At 43.3% G+C, this 20,644-nt stretch overlaps 1 protein-coding gene across 4 annotated transcripts in view; it reads left to right on the plus strand.

Moving 5' to 3' along the window:
- Nucleotides 1-1,079: 1,079 nt before the first annotated feature.
- psen1 (presenilin 1) overlaps nucleotides 1,080-20,644 on the plus strand; it is a 138,746-nt gene continuing 119,181 nt past the window's right edge. The window contains exons 1-2 of one of the 4 annotated variants that reach the window (XM_072263707.1): nucleotides 1,080-1,682; nucleotides 10,348-10,482. In XM_072263707.1, coding sequence (XP_072119808.1) covers nucleotides 10,396-10,482 — 87 coding nt within the window. In that variant the 5' untranslated portion in view covers nucleotides 1,080-1,682; nucleotides 10,348-10,395. The other 3 variants (XM_072263716.1, XM_072263734.1, XM_072263724.1) reach the window with 3 other exon arrangements.

Below are 20,644 nucleotides of genomic sequence, written 5' to 3' on the forward strand. Positions count from 1 at the left end.
CAACCACAGAAGCTCCTCTCTACTCCCCTTACCATGGAATCCCCTACCACAACAGCTCCGCCACTCTTTTTCTTGCCCTCGTGCGCAGCAGAGCCACCCACGGTGCCATGATCCTGGCTACTGCTGCCTTCACCTGATGAGCCATCTGCCCCAACAGACTCCAAAGCGGTATATCTGTTTTGGAGGGAGATGACTGCAGGATACTCCTGTACTACCTTCCTGCGACTACTCATCCTGTTGGTCACCCATTCCCTATCTTTCCTTAGATCCTTAAACCGCAGTGTGACCAACTCACTAACTGTGCTATCCACAACATTCTCAGCATCTCGGATGCTCCAAAGAGAGTCCATGCACAGCTCCAGTGCTGCCATGTGGTCTATCAGGAGCTGTGGATGGACACACTTCTTGCACACGTAGTCTTCCATAACCAGCTACTCAAAGCATTTCATTATTGTTGAGTTCAGTGTTAATGCAGGAGTGGGAGAAGGGGATGAGCAACTGCTAGTGGGAGTAGCTTATGGGGTAATTCTGGCTGGGGGAAGAAGCCTTATGCCATATTAGTGTGCTTGTTGTCCAGGAGGAAGCAACTGAAGAGTGAGAGAGTTTTAGCTGATTGCTGTGAAGAACCAATTGAAGGGGAGGTTATGACAGAGAACCAGTTGCTGGCGTGGGTCTGTTTCTGAGACAGGGAGACTCTCGGACTCTGGGGCTGGTTATTGGAAAGGGAAGTTGCTGTTGCTGTGTGTGTGTGTGTGTGTGTGTGTGTGTGTGTATGTTGGGGGAGGGGTAGGGACCAGTTGCTGGGGTGGGACTGTTTCTGAGATAGGGAGACACTCCGACTCCGGTTATTGGAAAGGGAAGTTGCTGTTGGTGTGTGTGTGTGTGTGTGTGTTGGGGAGGGACCAGTTGCTGGGGTGGGGCTGTTTCTGAGACAGAGAGACACTCCGACTCCGGTTATTGGAAAGGGAAGTTGCTGTTGGTGTGTGTGTGTGTGTGTGTGTTGGGGAGGGACCAGTTGCTGGGGTGGGGCTGTTTCTGAGACAGAGAGACACTCCGACTCCGGGGCCGATTATTGGAAAGGGAAGTTGCTGTTGGTGTGTGTGTGTGTGTGTGTTGGGGAGGGACCAGTTGCTGGGGTGGGGCTGTTTCTGAGACAAGGAGACTCTCGGACTCCGACTCCGGTTATTGGAAAGGGAAGTTGCTGTTGGTGTGTGTGTGTGTGTGTGTGTGTTGGGGAGGGACCAGTTGCTGGGGTGGGACTGTTTCTGAGACAGAGAGACACTCCGACTCCGGTTATTGGAAAGGGAAGTTGCTGTTGGTGTGTGTGTGTGTGTGTGTTGGGGAGGGACCAGTTGCTGGGGTGGGGCTGTTTCTGAGACAAGGAGACTCTCGGACTCCGACTCCGGTTATTGGAAAGGGAAGTTGCTGTTGGTGTGTGTGTGTGTGTGTGTGTTGGGGAGGGACCAGTTGCTGGGGTGGGACTGTTTCTGAGACAGAGAGACACTCCGACTCCGGGGTGGACGGCTGTTACGCGGTGACGTCAGTGTTGCGGCGATGTTTTGGCACCGGAAGTGTCGTCACACCGGGAGGCGCAGAAACGGTGGCGGGTTGTGGTGCTGCTGCCGGTGATTGCCAGGTTGTGTCAGCCGTGACCGAGCGGCTCTTCATCGTGAGTGGGGGCGGTAAGGGCCCAGTTCGGATGTGTTGTCTTGGGTTGGAGCAGAGCGGTATTCTCGGTGTTAGCCCGTCCCCGGCCCTTCCCACAGTCAGTCCGCTGTGACTGGGCAGGACCTGCTTCCCCTGGATTCGCCGTGATGTACATCTGTCGGGAACGACTGCTCGAGTGCTGTCACTCTGTTAGATCACGGCTGAAATATATGCCCCCACCCCCACTTTCTTCCTCCCCTACAGTGCCCGGCTCTTCTTACCCCTCCCGGCTGCTGGTCAACTCGTCCATCAGAGTGGTCATTCACCCTCCAAAAATTAGCTTGTTGGGGACTTTTTATTTAACAAGTCTGACTGGTTCTATTGTGCTGTCTTAATGTTTAGCCATTAGATTCTGAAATTTAAGCAGTCTGTATACCTAGTCTCATGAGCAGCTGTAAAACAAGTTAGCTATTGAACAGCATTCTTGTTACCTGGTTTTACCTCAATGTGGAAAGTAAGCAATTGAGTGTGTCCATCAAACGTGACCTCCAATTATGCTAGGTGGTCAAAGTTGGAATCCAGCCATTACTTAAGAGGTGAATTTTAACATGTACTTGTCGATATCCTGTGGAACACACATACACCATATGTTATGTTAACGAAAGAGAGTAATTTAGTAACTTTATGCTGTTCCTGTAATAACAAGTTATTGTGGATTGATTGTTAAGTGCTTTCACATGACCTGTATGACATACTTGGTATCTTAATTCTTTCAACTTGGTAATGTGGGATGAGGGTAACTGCTAACCATCACTGAATACCCTGCTTCACACTTTTCATCCGATAATATTTTGCCATTCAACTGAGTTGGCCTATCCTTCCTTGTTTCTATTCTTGTTTATCCAGTACAGCTACCAGATTGGATTCTAGTCCTAGTCATCTTCACTTGGCCACATCTATTTCTTGCCTGCATGCTCCCTGTTGGTAACCCCTGAAATCAAAGTTGTGTATATATGACAGTGAATTTGAGCACATGTACACGCAGGTGGAATGAAAAACTGACTTGCAGCAGTTTCACAGGCACATAGCATCAGAGATAGAGCATTTACAAGAAAAACAGATCTAAGTTATAACAATTTTTATAATATCGTTTACTTGCCTCAGCCCTGAATTGACTCTGCATGGCACTCGCCGCAACCTTGGACTGGCTGTGTGACTGAACATGCATTCGGGGACTCTGCAGTTCATGTTCTGAATGTTATTTGTTTACATTTTTATTGTTTTCATGATCTTTCTTTTTTCACACATTGGGTGTTTGACATCCTTTGTTGTGCAGGGTTTTTTAAAATGGGTACTATTGTGTTTCTCTGTTTTGTGGCTGCCTGCAAGAGGACAAACTCAAGGTTGTAAATGATATACATACTTTCATAATAAGTGTTCTTTGAACTTTAATATGTCATGTTTCAGATGCCAATTGATGCCATCCAGCTCCACTTCACCATCATCTCTCCTATGTCACTGACCCCGTCAAACTGATTATCCAAATTCCGTTACTAGATCAGGAGACGTTTCCTCTCAACAAATATTGTAAAAGTTCAATGTACGTTTATTATCAAAGTATGTATGCAGTATACAACCTTGAGATTCGTCTTCCCACAGACAGCCGCGAAAACAAGAATCATAATGGAACCTATTTAAGGAAAACATCAAACAATTGATGTTGGTAATAGTTATTATCATCAGATTGCAAAAAATATGTCCCTTGGCCACCATCTCCAACTCCGTCAAAAAATGAAACAGACTGTTCATGACCTTCATGGCTTATTTGACAGTGAGATTAGCATCTGACAGCAGGACAATCTAATTCCAATTACATTTTGCCTTTCCAGTTTTACCACTGCCTAATGCTGAAACCCCCATTCATGCTTGTGTTAACTCTAGGCAAAATCTATAATTCTTTCTTCCTCTATCTCGACTTGCACCATTTTTCATTCACTCCTGAAATGTAATGATTTTTTTTTGCTTCCCATTTCAACACTGACTTTGGAAGTTCTCATTTGTACATCCCATTGTGGGTTTAGTCATAAGAACATAAGAAATAGGAGCAGGAGTAGGCCATCTGGCCCATTAAGCTTGCTCTGCCATTCAATAAGATCATGGCTGATCTGGCCATGGACTCATCTCTGCCTACCTGCCTTTTCCTCATAACCCTCAATTCTCCTACTATGCAAAAATCTATCCAACCTTGTTTTAAACCTAACCTAGGTAGCCTCCACTGCTTCATTGGGCGGAGAATTTCACAGATTCACCACTCTCTGGAAAAAGCAGTTCCTCCTCATCTCTGTCCTAAATCTACTTCCCTGAATCTTGAGGCTATGTCCCTAGTTCTAGTCTCACTTACCAGTGGAACCAATTTTCCTGCCTCTCTTATTTATCCATTTCATTATTTTATATGTTTCTGTAAGATCTCCTCCCATTCTTCTGAATTCCAGCGAATACAGTCCCAGGCGGCTCAATCTCTCCTCACAGTCTAATCCCCTCGTCTCTGGAATCAACCTGGTGAACCTCCTCTGCACCACCTCCAAGGCCAGTACATCCTTCCTCTAGTAAGGAGACCGGAACTGCACACAGTACTCCAGATGTGACCTCACCAGTACCCTGTACAGTTGGAGCATAACCTTCATATTCTTCAATTTAATCCCTCTAGCAATGAAGGCCGACATTCCATTTGCTTTCTTGACAGCCTGCTGCACCAGCAAACCAACCTTTTGTGATTCATGCACAAGTGCTCCCAAGTCCCTCTGCACAGCAGCATGCTGCAATTTTTTACCATTGAAATAATAATCTGCTCTTCCATTTTCCTCACATCCTTTCAGCCAGAGTTTGAACAGAGGTCTTGAAGGCTTGTAAACAGTCATTTTCTTTTTATCACCTTTAGCCATGCCTTCTGTGTAGGGCTTACATTCTGGAAGTTTCTCTACAGACCTGGATTTCTGTCTCCCACTTGTCCTTTAATGTTTTTGAAGGCCTATTTCTTTATCATTATCTCTAGTTTCATTGACGATATTCCACTGATACCAATACTTAATGGCTACATGGATGGATAGGGTGGTTAATTGGGCATATGACATGCTTGGGGAATAGAATATAAAAGCTGGGGTGATATATTGAAACGACAATACACTGGTTAGTTTGCACTTGGAGTATCATGTGCATCTTTGGTCATCGTATTCTCAGAAAGATGTGATTGTCTTGGAGGGAGTGCAGAAGAGATTCCCCAGAATGGTGTGAGTTGGATAGGCTAAGCGTGAAGGGTATGTAATGTGTCTTTTACCCTTAGTAGAGGTATTAAAATAGAGGCAATAGGTTTCTGATGAGGGGGAAGAGTTTTAAAGAGGATTTGAGGAAGATGTTTTTGTAAGAATGTGGCTAATGCGCTGCTAGAGGAGGTGGTGGAGGGATCCTACCGGAAGCAGATGTATCAAGACTGTGAGTTCAAAAGCTGGGGAGCTATGTTGCACCTGTATAACACTTTAGTTAGGCTGCATTGGGAGTAATGACATTAAATTCTAGTTGCCACATGCTAGGTAGGATATGGAGAATTTGGAGAGGGTGAGAAAGAGGTTTATCAGGATGCTGCCTGGATTAGAGGGTGTGGGTTATGAGGAGAGCTTGAACAGACTTTTCTCTGGAGCAGTGGAGGCTCAGGGGAAACCTGATAGAAGCTTTAGTAGGGCACAGGCAGCTGGTACATTTTTCTCCCAGGTTGAAATGTCTAATGCATTTAAGGTGAGAGGTGTGCAGGGCAAGTTTTTTTGTATAGAGCCTGGAAAATACTGCAGGAGTTGGTGTGCTGGATGGTGAAGGCAAATATGAAAAATGCATTCAATAAGCTCTTAAGTAGGCACATGGATGTGCAGAGGATGGAGAGAGATGGACATTGTGTAAGCAGAAGGGTGAAGTTTAGTTAGACATTTAATTAATTTGGAAAAACATCATGGGCTGTAGTGGTCTATGTTTGAGACATTTTGAAAGGCACTTAAGTAGACAAGGCAAAGAAGGATATAGTCATAGTGCAGACATCAGGGATTAGTGTAAGTGGGCAAAAACATGGGCTTTGTACATGATGGGCTCAAAATTTCAATGCTGTGCAACTGAATTTATAAAACATCCTGAGATGTCTTACTGCAATTTACTATAAATGTTCGATCAGGGACAATGTGGTGGGTGTGTTTAGTACAAGTGCTACTTCACAATTTAAGGAATCGTGGTTCAATTGTGACTTGCAGTGCGGTCTCTATTTCTGCTCCAGTTTCCTCCCTCATCTGTACATTTTTCAGCTAGCACAACTTTGGAGGAAAAGATTAGTTTCTTGTTTTTTTTTGTTCACTCACTCCTAAGTGAATTTTTTTCAGTATCTCGAAGTTTTGGGTAGTTATATTTTATTTATGAGGTAATATTGCAGACCACACATGGAATATTGTTTTCAGTTTTGGTCACCTCATAGGAAGGATGTGGAGATTTAGAATGAGTGCGGAGATTTACCAGGATGCTGCCTGCATTAGAGAGCATGTCTTATGATGATAGGTTGAGTGAGCTAAGGTTTTTCTTTTTGGAGTGAAGGGGGATGAGAGGTGACTTGATGGAGGTGTACAAGATAAGTGGATAGCCAGAGATGTTTTTCCCAGGACAGAAATGGCTAATACAATGGGGGTATAATTTTAACGTGATTGGATTAAAGGGGTAAGTTTTTTACACAGACTGGTGAATATGTGGAGCGCCATGCCGGGGTGGTGATAGAGGCAGATAGTTGGATAGACACATGGATGATGGGAAAATTGAGGGTTATGTAGGAGGGAAGTCAGATTGATCTTAAAGAGAAGGTTAAAACCTTGGTGCAGCATCATGGTACAAAGGATATGTAGTGTTCTTTGTTCCAATTCTGTTGGGATGAATTTCAGTAACCTGATGGATCGTATTACCAGGGGTGGGACTGGTCACCTATAATGGCAATAGGGAAGAATAAATTTATGGAGGAATTAATGTATATAGAAATGGTATGTGAGGCAGCACAAACCCGGTGGAATTAATGGACCTCTTGTCTATCACACGGAATATTCATGGCTGATTACAACTGGCAATGATAATCCGGAGTTCACACCCCAAAAGAAAACTCTTGTGGCTGGTGTTGATTGAACATTTTCAAAATTAAGAGGTTAATCTTTGAATAGCAGCAAACTTGGATGCTGGTAATTGGAGATTGAAACAAAATGATAGATCCAGTATCTGTCAGGACAGGAAAGGAGCTGTCATTTCCAGTCAATGAGCTGGTTGTCAGAACAAATCATTAAGCAGAAACATTAACTATTTGAAATTTTGTTTCCTCAGTTGATGTCTGCCTATGTTAATGTTCTATCTGCCTCTACACGTCCCCCCATTCAGGGCCCCAAACAGTCCTTCCAGGTGATGTGACACTTCACCTGTGTGTCTGTTGGGGTCATAAACTGTGCTTGGTGCCTCCCGGTATGGCCTTCTGTATATCAGTGAGACCCGACATAGGTTGGGAGACCACTTCGCCAAGTACCTATGTGCCGTCTGCCAGAAAAAGCAGGATCTCCCAGTGGCCATCCATTTCAATTCCACTTTCCATTCCCATTCCAATATGTCGTGATGAGGCCACTCTCATTCTGTCTGGGTAGCCTCCAATCTGATGGCACGTACATTGATTTCTCGAACTTCTGGTAGTGCCCTCCCCCCCCTCCCCTCACTGGTCCCCATTCCCTTTTTCCTCTCTCGCCTTATCTCCTTGCCCACCCCTTGCCTCTCTCTGGTGTTCCTCCTCACTTTCTTCTATGGCCTTCTGTCCTCTTCAGACGACTCCTTCTCTTTCACTAATCAACTTCCCAACTCTTTACTTCAGGTTTCACCTATCACCTTGTGTTTCTCTCTCCCTCCCCCACCTTTTAAATCTTCTCAGCTTTTTTTATCCAGTCTTGCCGAAGAGCCTTGGCCTGTAATACCGACTGTAGTACTCTTTTCCATGAATGCTGCCTAGTCTACTGAGTTCCTCCACCATTTTGTGTGTGTTGCTTGGATTTCCAGCATCTGCGTATTTTCACTTGTTTGTGAGAGGAAGAATCCTCTCCACCTCCACACTATCTAGCCCTTTCAACATTCAGTAGGTTACAATGAGATCCCCTCGCGTTCTTCTAAATTCCAGTGAGTACAGGTCCAAAGCTGCCAAACGCTCTTCATGTGTTAACCCCTTCATTCCTGGCATCATCCTCATGCACCTCCTCTCGACCCTCTCCAATGACAACAAATCCTTTCTGCGATATGGGGCCCAAAATTGCTGACAGTACTCCAAATATGGCCTGACTAGTGTCTTATAAATCTTCGGCGTTACTTACTTGTTTTTATATTCTATTCCCCTTGAAATAAATGTCAGCATTGCATTTGCCTTCTGTAAATTAATCTTCTGGGAGTCTTGCACAAGGATTTCCTCTGCACCTCTGATGTTTGAATTTTCTCCTCATTTAGATAATAGTCTTCATGTGCAGTATCATACATTTCCCAATGCTGTACTCCATCTCCCACTTTTTAGCCTCTTTTTCCAATTTGTCCTGCTGCAATCGCATTGCTTCCTCAGCACTACCTACCCTTCCATCTATCTTTGTATCATCTGCAAACTTTGCCACAAAGTCATCATTTCCATTATCCAAGTCATTGACAATGTAAAAAGTAGTGATCCCAATACTGATACCTGAGGAACACCATTAGTCACTGGCAGCCAACCAAAAAAGGCCCCCTTTATTCCCACCGGCTGCCTCCTGCCTGTCAGCCATTCCTCTATTCATTCCAGTATCTTTCCTGTAACACCATGGGATTTTTATCTTGTTAAGCAGCCTCATGTGTGGCACCTTATCAAATGCATGAGGTTGCATGGTGAAGGAGAATCCTAAGGGATTCTACAGATATATTAAGAGTAAAGGGATTGCAAGGGACAAAATTGGTCCTCTGGAAGATCAGAATGATAATTGAAAGAGATGGGGGGGAGATCATAAATGGATTTTTTCCATCTGCATTTACTCAGGAGATGGACACAGAGTCTACAAAAGCGAGGCAAAGCAGCAGTGAGGTCATGGACCCTGAACAGATTACAGAGGAGGAGATGTTTGCTGTTCTGAGGCAAATCTAGCTAGATATATCCCCAAGGCCTGACGATGTATTCCCTCAGACCCTGTGGGAGGCAAGTGCAGAAACTGCAGGGGCCCGAGCAGAGATATTTAAATCATCCTTAGCGACCGTTGAGGTACTGGACAATTAGAGGATAGCTAATATTCTGCTATTTAAGAAGACTCTTAAAATAAAGCAGGAAACTATATCCTGTCATCAGTAGTGGAAAAGTTATTGGAAAGTATTCTAAGGGACCAGAGTGGTAGTAGATGGTTGCCTGTCTGACTGAAGGCATATGACCAGTGGAATGCCACTGGGTCTGTTGCTTGTCATCTATATCAATAATCTGGATGATAATGTAGTTAACGGGATCAGCAAATTTGCGGATGGTACCGAGATTCCAGGTATAGTGGACAGCAAGGAAGATTATCGTGGCCTGCAGAGGAATCTGGATCAGCAGGAAAAAGAGGCAAATGGAATTTAATGTAGACAAATGTGAGCTGTTGCACTTCAGTAGAACCAACCAGGGTAGGTCTTACACAGTGAACGGAAGAAGTGTGATAGAACAAAGGGATCTGGAAATACAGGTCAATAATCCATTGAAAGTGGTATCATGGGTAGAGAGTGTTGTAAAGAAAGCTTTTGGCCCATTGGCCTTCGTAAATCAAAGTATTGAATACAGAAGTATTGGGGTGTTATGTTGAAGTTGTATAAGACATTATGAGGCCTAATTTGGAGTATTGTGTGCAGTTTTGGTCACTTACGATGTAAGTAAAGTTGAAAAAGTACAGAGAAAATTTAGAAGGATGTTGCTGGGTCTGGAGGACGTGAATTGTTAGGAAAGATTGAATAGGTTAGGACTTTATTCTTTAGAAATCAGAAGACTGAGAGGAGATTTGATAGAGATATACAAGATGATGAGAGATATTTACAAGGTCAATGCAAGCAGGCTTTTTCCACTCAGGTTGGGTGGAACTACAACCAGAGAGCATGGGTTAAGGGTGAAAGGTAAAAAGTTTAAGGTGAACATGAGGGGAAACTTCTTCACTCGGGGTCATGAGAGTGTGGAATGAGCTTGACAGTACAAGTGGTGCATGCAAGCTCGATTTCAATGTTTAAGCAAAATTTGGATAGGTACGTGGATGGTAGGAAATGGAGGGCTCTGGTGCAGGATAATGGGAGTAGGCAGTTTAACTGGATTTGGCATGGGCTAGGTGGGCCATAGGGTCTGTTTCTGCACTGTACTTTTCTATGACTCTGACTCTAAAGAACCCAATTGAATACAGCCTTGCTTGTAGCTCTCTAGTCTGAAAAGGGCAGAGGTGCTCCTAATTCTGAGGCTTTCAATCTGTGATTTGGAGGTGATAGGATTGCATTTGGTGTAGCTGTCTGTGCCTACAAGTCATTAAGGAAATTGAATCATTAGGAAAAGTTAATTTTATTGGGCATCTTAAAGCGTGGTGGTCAGATGAAGGATTGTGAGCAGATAACTAAAATTGTTATTTTTTTCATTATCTGTTTCAGTGAGAAAGTGCATCACCCACATTAACGAGTGAGACATACTTGATCCCAATGTCGGAACTATCTGCTCAGATTGTGCCTGCTTTTCAGGCTGGGCAGCCAAAGGAAACTACCTCAGAAAACACTCAGAACACCTCGGTGAGATGTCTATCTCTTCTGATTTAACACCATGTGCCCAGAGCATATCAATTTAAGGAAGTTGACAGGAAATTAGATTTTGGGTGGGCTGGGAAGATGAGAAGAGCATTTTATCTTCTTACAATCTGGAATGTGCTGGCTTGCAAGTGTTAGAAGCAAATTCAGCTGTAACTTTCGATGGAGAGTTAGATAAACCATTGAGTAATGATTGTATGGAAAAAGTGGGGCTAAGTGGAGAGTTCTACCAAAGGGTTGTCACTGGCGTAATAGCCAGTAACCTTTAATGTGTTATATATAAAAGTCTAGATATAATGGGCTCACTCAATGAGGAGCAATGACGTTAAGTTATTGACATCAAGTTAATGATTGTCTAGGGTTGAAGTCATTAAATGTCCAGGAGTAGAATATCCTTCTTAAGGATCAGTTCAGCTTGATTTTATTTAATCTTTGTTGCTCTACATTCCTGTCTCTAATTCAAGTGCTGATGACCTTCCCCTCCAATCAGCTAAATCTGAGGTTACTCTGTTTCAATATTAGATTGTTATAACATTTTGGGATCTTAGTCAGCAGAGACATCGTGGGCCTCTTCCTGTATTCTACTGTTCTATGTCCTATTTCAACTTAAATTATATTTTTTCCTTTCTATTCCAATATATAATAATCATTCCAGATATTCCCAAATATTATCTGGAATTATTTATTTTTCTCTGGGTCTCAGTATATTTGGTACAATTTATTTCTCCACTGTATGTTCACGTTATTTGTATATGGTTAAAGTGTGGATTTTGCATTGTGTTGGAGAGATACATCAGTAATGATGACACCAAGTACATCAGATTGTTGTAAAAAAAATAGTTTGATTCATTAATGCCCTTCAAGGAAGAAGATCTGACCTCCTTCATGAGTCTGATCCAGAGGTCAGTCTGAGCCACCAAGAGTCATTAACCTTTAAAATTCCTCAAACGATCTAATAAATCACAGTTGGGAATAGGCAATAAATTCAGGACTTGCCTGTAATGCCCAGATCTTTAAAAAATATTTTAAAAATGTGACATTGTTAAAGCTTTGACACTACTGCAGTCAGCACATCTCTGACATAGTTTAATCCAGTGGATCGTAAGTTTGCACGTTTCTCATGATTGATCCATGGAGAGAGCATCTGTATACTGGTGCTGCCAATTCATGCCTTTCCAAATGATTTGGGTTGGAGGTTCTGCTTTGGCGAAGAATGTGTTGGCTTTATTAAACAACCCATTCGTCACCTTAATTTTTCTTGCAGATTTTTCAGACTTCTTAATTTGTGCTATTCAGTTAGATTATTTTTCACTTTAGGGTTGGGCTCTTCACTAAGCAATCTTTTATTTCTTCTTATTACTTTGTATTTGCACAAATCTTATTTTGTACATTGATTATTTGTCAGTCTTTATGTGTAGTTTTTCATTGATTCTATTGTATTTTTTATTCTACTGTGCCCGAAACAAAATGAATCTCAGCATAGTATATGGTGTCAAATCTTTACTTTGATAATAAATTTGCTTTGAACTTTTCACTATTATTATAGTTTGTAATTTCACCAGTTCTTCTGTGATTTGTCTGTACTGAACATCACATTGGGAGTAGTAGGTTGGCATTTCCTGGGGTATTGTAGAAATTTTTAATCTCTCTCTGCTTCTGTCTGAGGTCTTCACCTTCTTTAAGAAGACCACTATCATACCAGTACCCAAGTAAAACAAGGTAATGTGGCTTTATGACTGCCTCCAGTGGTCTGGCATTCATAATCATGAGAGCTTCAGGAGGCTAGTCATGGCACCCATTAATTCTAGTGGCCTGGAGATCCACTGCAATTCACCTACTGCCAAAACAGGTCTCTGGCAGGGGCCATCTCTCTGGTCCTACGCTAATTTCTCTGCAGCATCAGGACAATAAAGGTACCTATGCTAGACTATGTATTAACTACAACTTCTCCTTCAATTCTATAACTCCAAGCGAGTTCATCTCCAAACTCCCAAAGCTGGGGCTCATTTCCTTGCTTTGCAACTGGATCCTTATCAACTGACTGCTATAGTAAGTTAGGTTATAACACCTGCTCTATGATTATCTTCAACGCTGGCACCCCACAAGGCTGCAAATTCAGCCTCTTACTCCACTCACGCCTGCGTGGCTCAGTTCTGCTCGAACTCCACCTGCAAGCTTGCAGGTGGTAACTTACCTCAAAAAATGATGAGTCGAAGGAGATAGTGAGCCTAGTGACATGGTGTCGTGACAACCACCTTTCCCTCTGAATGTCAGCAAAACAAAAGAGCTGGTCTTTGAATTCGGAAGGGGGGGAGGGTGCACATGCATCTGCTTACATCAATGATGCTGAGGTAATGGGGTTAATTTCCTAGGTATGAACATCACCAATATTTTCTCCTAGTCCAACCACATTGACGCCATGGCTAAGAAAGCTCACTAACGCTTCTACTTCCTCAGAGGGCTAGAGAAACTTGATCCTCACCAATTTTTAACAATGCATCACTCTGGGTGCCTCACATGGCTACTGCTCTGCACATCACTACAAGGAACTGCAGAGAATTATGGACACAGCTCAGCACATTGTGGAAGCCAGCCTTTTCTATATGGACGTTGTCTGCACTGCTTGCTGTCTCAGTAAAGCAACCAAAATTGATCCCACCCACAATGGATGTTCTCTCTTCTCACCAAACCCTGCTCCCACCCCCCCCCCCACCCCCAAATTGGGCAGGAAATACAAAAACTTGAAGCCAGGCTCAAGGACAACTTATCTCCTGCTATGATAAGGCAATTGAATGTTTCTTCATACAATAAGATGGACTCTTGACCTCCCAATCTACCTCAATGTAACTGCGCCATATTATTACCTATGCTACACTTTCTCTGTACTGTAGCACTGTTTTCTCTTTTAAGTACTACCTCAATGCTCTGAATTGATCTGTATGAACAGAATGCAAGTCGAGACCTTTTCACTGTACCTCTACGTGTGACAACAATAGATCAGTTATTTACCATATTCTTTCCAGTTCAGCCCTTGGCACTTTAACAGGACCTTAAGACTGCTGAGTAGGCCACCAGCCACTCATTCCATGAACCCCATTTTATTTTCCCCACATTCCCAATAACTCCACCTAGATTCTGCCACTTCCCTACACTAGGGGCAGCTCACGGTGGCCAAACTACCTACCAGCCTACACATCCCTGGGATCTGAGATGAAACCAGAGCACCTGGGGAAAGCCCACACATTCACTGAGAGAATGTGCAAATGCTACGTGCACACCAGTGGAGATTAGGATTGAATCACACTAATTGTCAGGCAGCAGCTCCATAAAATTTTTTTTAAGGCCTATGAATGCTGCTCCAAATTTTACGAATTGAATCGCTACTTGGAGGTTGGGTAACGTGATTTCAAAATGTAGTTAGAATCCACAGGTAGTTGGGAAAATTGTAAGATCTGGAGTGTTCTTGCATTTGGCCCATCAAGTCTGCTCCACCGTTTCATCATGGTTGATCCACTTTTCCCCTCAGTCCCAATCTCCTGCCTTGCCCGTATCCCTTCATACCCTGACTAATCAAGAAACTACAACCTCTGCCTTAAATGTAGGTAGATACTTTAGTGATCCCAAAGGAAGTGACAGTGTCACAGTAGCATTACGAGTGCACAGATATACAAATATTAGAAGGGAAGTAAGAAAGAATAAAAAAAATAAGTTACTTCAAACAGTCTAACAGGAGGGGGGCTGTAGGTTGAGTCATTATAGAATCTAAGGACTGAGGGTAAGATTTACCTCATATAGCGCTCTTTAGAGCAGTGCAGTTGTCTTAGTCTATTACTAAAAGTCCTCCTCTGTCCAGCCAAGGTGGCAGGCAGAGGGTAAGGAACATTGTCCAGAATTTCCAAGATTTTCTGTAGAGTTCTTTGTTCTACCACAGCCTCCAGTGTGTGCATTTTGATTCCTATAACAGAGCCAGCCTTTCTAATCAGTTCATTGAGCCTGTTGGCATCACCCGTGTTGATGCCATTGCCCCAACACACCACCACATAGAAGATTGTATTGGTGACAACAGACTGATAGAGCATGCGAAGAAGAGGCCTGCATACTCCAAAGGACCTCAATCTCCTCAGGAATTAGAGGTGACTCTGGCCCTTGTACACAGCCTTTGTGTTGATGCTCCACTCAAGTCTGTCATCCAGGTGCATCTCCAGGTACTTGTAGGTCCTCACCACATCCACGTCCTCACCATCATTCGTAACGGGGGCAGTGCAGGCTTAATGTTCCTAAAGTCCATCACCGTCTCATTTGTCTTCCTGATGTTGAACTGCAGATGATCAGCTTGCACCATTTGACAAAGTCCTCCACCAGGGCCCTGTATTCATCCTCCTGTTCTCCCTTTATACACCCAACTATTGCAGAGTCATCAGAGAATTTCGGCAGATGACATGACTCAGTGTTATATGTAAAGTCTGAGGTTTACAGGGAAAACAAGAAGGGAGCCAATACAGCCCCTTGTAGGGCTCCAGTGCTGATGAGCTGATTATAGCCATGTCTGACACACAGCCCTGAAGCTGCACAACTGTGTTCAACCAGTTCGGTAGTCCATTGTCCAAGATACATTATTCAATATACATAAAGACTTAACCTCCACAGTTGCCTGTGGCAACAAATTCCATAGATTCACCACTCTTTGTCAAAATAAATTCCTCCTCAACTCCGTTCTAAAAGGACATCCTTCTCTTCTGATGCTGTGTCCTCTGATCCTAGACTCTCCCACCATAGGAAACATCCTCTCCACATCCACACTATCAAACCTTCTCACCATTCGATAGGTTTCCCCTCTTTTTTCTGAATTCCAGTGAACACAGGCCCAGAGCCATCAAATGCTCTTCATATGACGAGCTGTTCAATCCTGGAATCATTTTTGAGAGCCTCCTTTGAACCCCCTTCAGTATCAGTACATGCTTTCTAAGATAAGGGGCCCAGACCCACTCTCAATACTCCATGTGAGGTCTCACCAGTGCCTTATAAAGCTTCAATGTTACATCAGGTTTAATATCACCAGCATATGTTGTAAAAATCTGTTAACTTTACGGCAGCTGTACAAAGAAATACAGGATCAATAAATATCGAGAAAATTGAGTTTCATTAAGTATAAGGTTCATCCATCGTCATCGATGAAGACCTCAACACCATTAGTACTTTTCATGAGGTCGAGTTGCTAGCTCGACGTTCAACCCAGCACAGATGGAGAGCGTGCACGGGAGCCAGCCGGATTCGAACTCGGGACCTTTTGCCTTGAAGTCCAGCACTGATGCCACCCCATCACCAGCTGGCTTAGATGGTGTTGAGACTAGCACTTGATTTGGATTTAAATGAGGGAGCGATGCCCAGCATCAGCCTCACTCTCTCTTCCCAATTCCCATCTGGATCCAGTGGCAAGACAAGATTCGAGACGGCTGGAGATGGGACTAGGCGCAGTGGATGACCAGGACGTCTTCTGTGTCTTGTCCAGCTGTACACGTTCCACGACGCTTGCAGAGACCGCCTTCTTGACCGTTGGACCTTCCATTGGTCTCTCCGCTCAATCCGCCGGAGTCTGTCTTCACATGCTGGGATAGACAACTCCCTATCTCACCGAGGGTTTGAGACCCGTCAGCTACCCTCACCTGGTTTAACCAGCTTGTCGAAGCCGTTGCCTGGGGTGTGGCCGCTGTCGCATGCAAACAGCTAGGAGGAGTCGCAGGTGAGAGCTGAGTGCCAGGTGGGGACCAAAGGTGGACTAACTGCCCTGAAAAGGACGTGACATACTCCCCCACCAGAGGGCTACCCCTTCCTGACACCCCATACACCCTACATTAAATATATACCTCTATTAAATAGTTAAGTTAAAATAAGTAGTGAAAAAAAGCAGAAATGAGGGAAGTAGTGAGATAGTGTTGATGGGTTCAATGTCCATTTAGCAACCGGATGCAGAGGGGAAGAAGCAGAGTGGGTCCCTTGATTTTACAATGGTAAAAATGAGAAGATGGCTTGTCCTGAATTGTGGGATTCCTTAATGATAGATGGCATCCTCCTCAGGCACTGCTCCTTAAAGATGTCTTGGATGCAACAGAAGCTAGTACCCCTGAGGGAGCTGACTAATTTTACATCCTTGCTTTTATATTCTAGTCCTCTTGAAATGAAGGCATTTGCCTTCCTCACCACCAATTTAACCTATAAATTATCCTCTAGGCAAACCTGCCCAAGGACTCCCAAGTTCCTTTGTGCCTTAGCTGTTTGTATCTTCTCTCCGTTTAGAGAATAGTCAACCCTTTAATTTCTTCTATCAAAGTACATGATGAGACACTTTGCCGACCCTATTCCAACTGCCACTTCTTTGTCCATTCTCCTAATACCCAAGTCCTTCTATAGCCTCTCTGTTTCCTCAAAACTACCTGCTCCCCCACCTATCTTTGTATCATCTGCAAACTTTACAATGGAGCCATCAATTCCATCATCCGAATCATTGACATATGACCTAAAAAGAATCTGTTCCCACACAGACCCCTGTGGAACATCACTAGTCACCGGCAGCCAGCAGGAAGAGGCTCCCTTTATTCCCACTGTTTGCCTCCTGCCGATCAGATGATTTATTCATGTTAGAATCTTCCCTGTAATACCATGGAGACTGGAGGTCTCCCAGACTTCCCACATGGAGTACAAGACACTGCCCCAGAGCCATTTTCACTAAATTACAATGTCCTAACAGATGAGAAATGAACCAATAAAAACAGAAAGAGAGAAATTTACCAAATACTTAATCTCACCTAATGAGTCAAGGCCACTCTAAACACTGGCACATTCAAAAGAACGTCTGCTCTGCTTGCACTTAAATTATTTGTATTGGCTCTTTCTAAGTGAGCCCCAGAGAGGTTATTGTGAGGTATGGATGTCTGGGCTCTCTGCAGCTCAGATCAATACATGGTATGGGGTTGGGTTGATGTACTAGGCGTTAATTCATTTACTTGAGTGCTAATCAGGGAGATTTTCTTTTGACTTTCTTAGTAATTGAATTACCCAATAGTTAGTTTCTTATCTGTTTAAAGTCTCAGCATTGGTTTAAAAATTATTTAACATGTGTACTAGCCCTTGTCCATCCATTACCTCTATCCTATCGTTGTTTAGCAGCAACTGGATTTTTAAATTTTCATCAATGTTTTTGATATCTTAGACTGGGTCTTCCATTGTAACTTCCATTAGCCAAAACCATCAGTTTGCTTGGTCTGCATTACCTATTTCCAGATCTGCCATCTGTGTAGGTTGCAATCTCTGGAATTACTAGGGCTCTCACCTTCTCTACCCGTCTGTGCTTATTTAAGATGCTTGTTAAAGCCTGGGCTTAGCTTGAGCCAGTCTTTGTGGTCGGAAGAAAAAAAACTGCAGGTCTGAGAAAGACTGGCATTAATCAGAATCAGGTTTATTATCACCATATACCCTGAAATTTGTTGTTTCACAGCAGAGTACAGTGCAAATATAAAAATGATTTTAAGCTGTGAAAACAGTGCAAAAAAAGAAATAATGAAGTAGTGTTCATGAACAGTTCAGAAACTTGATGTTGGAGGGAAAGAAGCCTTTCCTGAAATGCTGAATGTGGGTTTTCAGGTTCCTGTACCTCCCTAATAGTACTAACAAAAAGAGAGTGCATCATGGATGGTGAGGGTCCTTAATGATGGATGCCACCACTTTGAGGTATCATTGCTTGAAGATATCTTTGATGGTGGGGAAGGCGGTGTTTGTGATGTACCCCGAGTCTGCAACCCATTGCATCTTCTTTCAATCCTGTGCATTGGAGGCTCTATATCGGATGAAGACGCAACAAGTCAAATGCTCTCCACTGTACATCTGTAGAAATTTGCAAGAGTCTTTGGTGACGCATCAAATCTCCTCAAACTCCTAATTAGGAGATACTGGTGTGCTTTCTTTGTAATTGCATCAATATGTTGGGTCCAGGATAAATCTTCTTAAATGTTTACAGGTTTCCTCCGCTATCCGAAGGTAGAGCGTTCCTATGAAACGGTTCATAAGCTGGAATGTCATAAAGTGAATAAGCAATTACCATTTATTAATTTGGGAAAAATTTTTGAGCCTTCCCAGACCCAAAAAATAACCTACAAAATCATGCCAAATAACACATAAAACCTAAAATAACGGTAACATACAGTAAAAGCAGGAATGCTATGATAAATACACAGCCTATATAAAGTAGAAATACTTTTCTGCAGCACTCTCTAGTGCAGCAAGAAATCTCACGGCAGCACTCTCAGCGTAAACACAGCGCAAGTGCTCTCGGCAGAAACACTCTCTCCAGTAACCTTTAAGCTATGAAGCTGCCAAATCATACCAAATAACAAATCATATCAAATAACACATAAAAATACGCAGCCTATATAAAGTAGAAATAATGTACGTACAGTGTAGTTTCACTTACCGGAATTGGGAAGAGTCCAATAAATTGCAGTTTCGTCACAGTTAAACACTTGCTTATACAAATAACCACCTTCTGTAATTATTTTCTTCAGTTCTGCTGGGAACTTTTCGGCAGTTTCAGTGTCAGCCGAAGCACTCTCTCCGGTAAACGTTAAACTATGAAGCTGCCCTCGCCTCAGAAACCGATCAAACTACCCATGACTACCTTTAAATTCCACTTTAGCAACACTTTCATCACCATCGTCCAGTGCCTTCTGTTTCAGCTTATTAAAAAGACTGACTGATTTCCCCTTATGTATAAGAAAACTTAACGGAACACCATGCTTTGTACACCCATCAATCCACTCAAGCAATAGACTTTCCATCTTATCCATTATCGGATGCCGACTGAGAGAGACCACTTTGCTACGAGCAGAACCAACAGTAACATCGGCAGCTTTCAGAATTCTTTCTCTCTGCGTATAAATAGTGTGAACGGTGGACGCAGGCAAGTTCAACACGCGGACAATGACCTTACTTCGTTCACCACGATCGAAACGCTTAATTATGTCTAGTTTTACTCTGTGTAACACTCTTACACGATCGTTTAGGCTTTTCCGATCCCTTAGAACTCATCTTGCTAACGGATGCACAAAATAAATCGAGATAAAGCACATGTTTAAGCAATGGCAGCTAGGATGCAGTTCTGGGGGAGGAGCTTGGCTGTTCGGGTGTGTGCTTCCTTTTTTCGTAACGGTGAAAACACCTTCTGTTAGCGAAAACAAGTGACTAATGTAGGTCTCTGCCACAGGAAACAGTTGAGGCCAGTTCATTGGCTATATTTAAGAGGGAGTTAGATATGGCCCTTGTGGCTACGGGTGTCAGGGGGTATGGAGGGAAGGCTGGGGCTGTGTTCTGAGTTGGATGATCAGCCATGATCATAATAAATGGCGGTGCAGACTCGAAGGGCCGAATGGCCTACTCCTGCACCTATTTTCTATGTTTCTATGTCTCTATGTCTTTCGTAACAGTGAGGTGTCGTAAAGTGAACGTTCAGCAAACGGGGGCCACCCAAGCCCTTGAGGCTGCCCACTCTTTCCACTGCTGCCCCCTTGTCATCTAAAATTTTGCCAATATGCCGTGGATGAATTCAGAGATGGCATTTCAGCTGTGCCTAGCCACACAGCCATGAGTATAGAGAGAGTAGAGCAGTGGGCTAAGCATGTGTCCTTCAGGTGCGCCTGTGTTGATTGTTAATTAGAAGGAGATGTTACTGATCCACACTAACTGTCCTCCTGTCAGTACGGTTGAGATACTGATTGTTGGATCGTGACGTTTTCGATCCAAGGTTCTTCAGAAGTCAAGAATGAGGCATTAAACTTGATTATTTCTTAATGCTTGACAAGAACCTTGCTGGACTAATATTTTTCTGATGGGCATCATCATGAAAATTTCAGAGTCCATAAGACATGGGAGCAGAATAAGGCCATTCAACCCATCAAGTCTGCTCCACCATTCCATCATGGCGGAGCAAAGATTCCACTCAACCCCCTACACTTGCCTTCTCACCATATCCTTTGATGCCCTGAATGAACAGGAAACTATCAACTTCTGCCTTAAATATATATACCCATGGACTTGGCCTCAACCGCAGACTGTGGCTGAGCAGTCCACAGATTTACTACTCTCTGGCTAAAAATGTTCA

The sequence above is a fragment of the Mobula birostris genome, chromosome 1, assembly GCF_030028105.1.
Source record: "Mobula birostris isolate sMobBir1 chromosome 1, sMobBir1.hap1, whole genome shotgun sequence".
Classification (NCBI taxonomy): Eukaryota; Metazoa; Chordata; class Chondrichthyes; order Myliobatiformes; family Myliobatidae; genus Mobula; species Mobula birostris.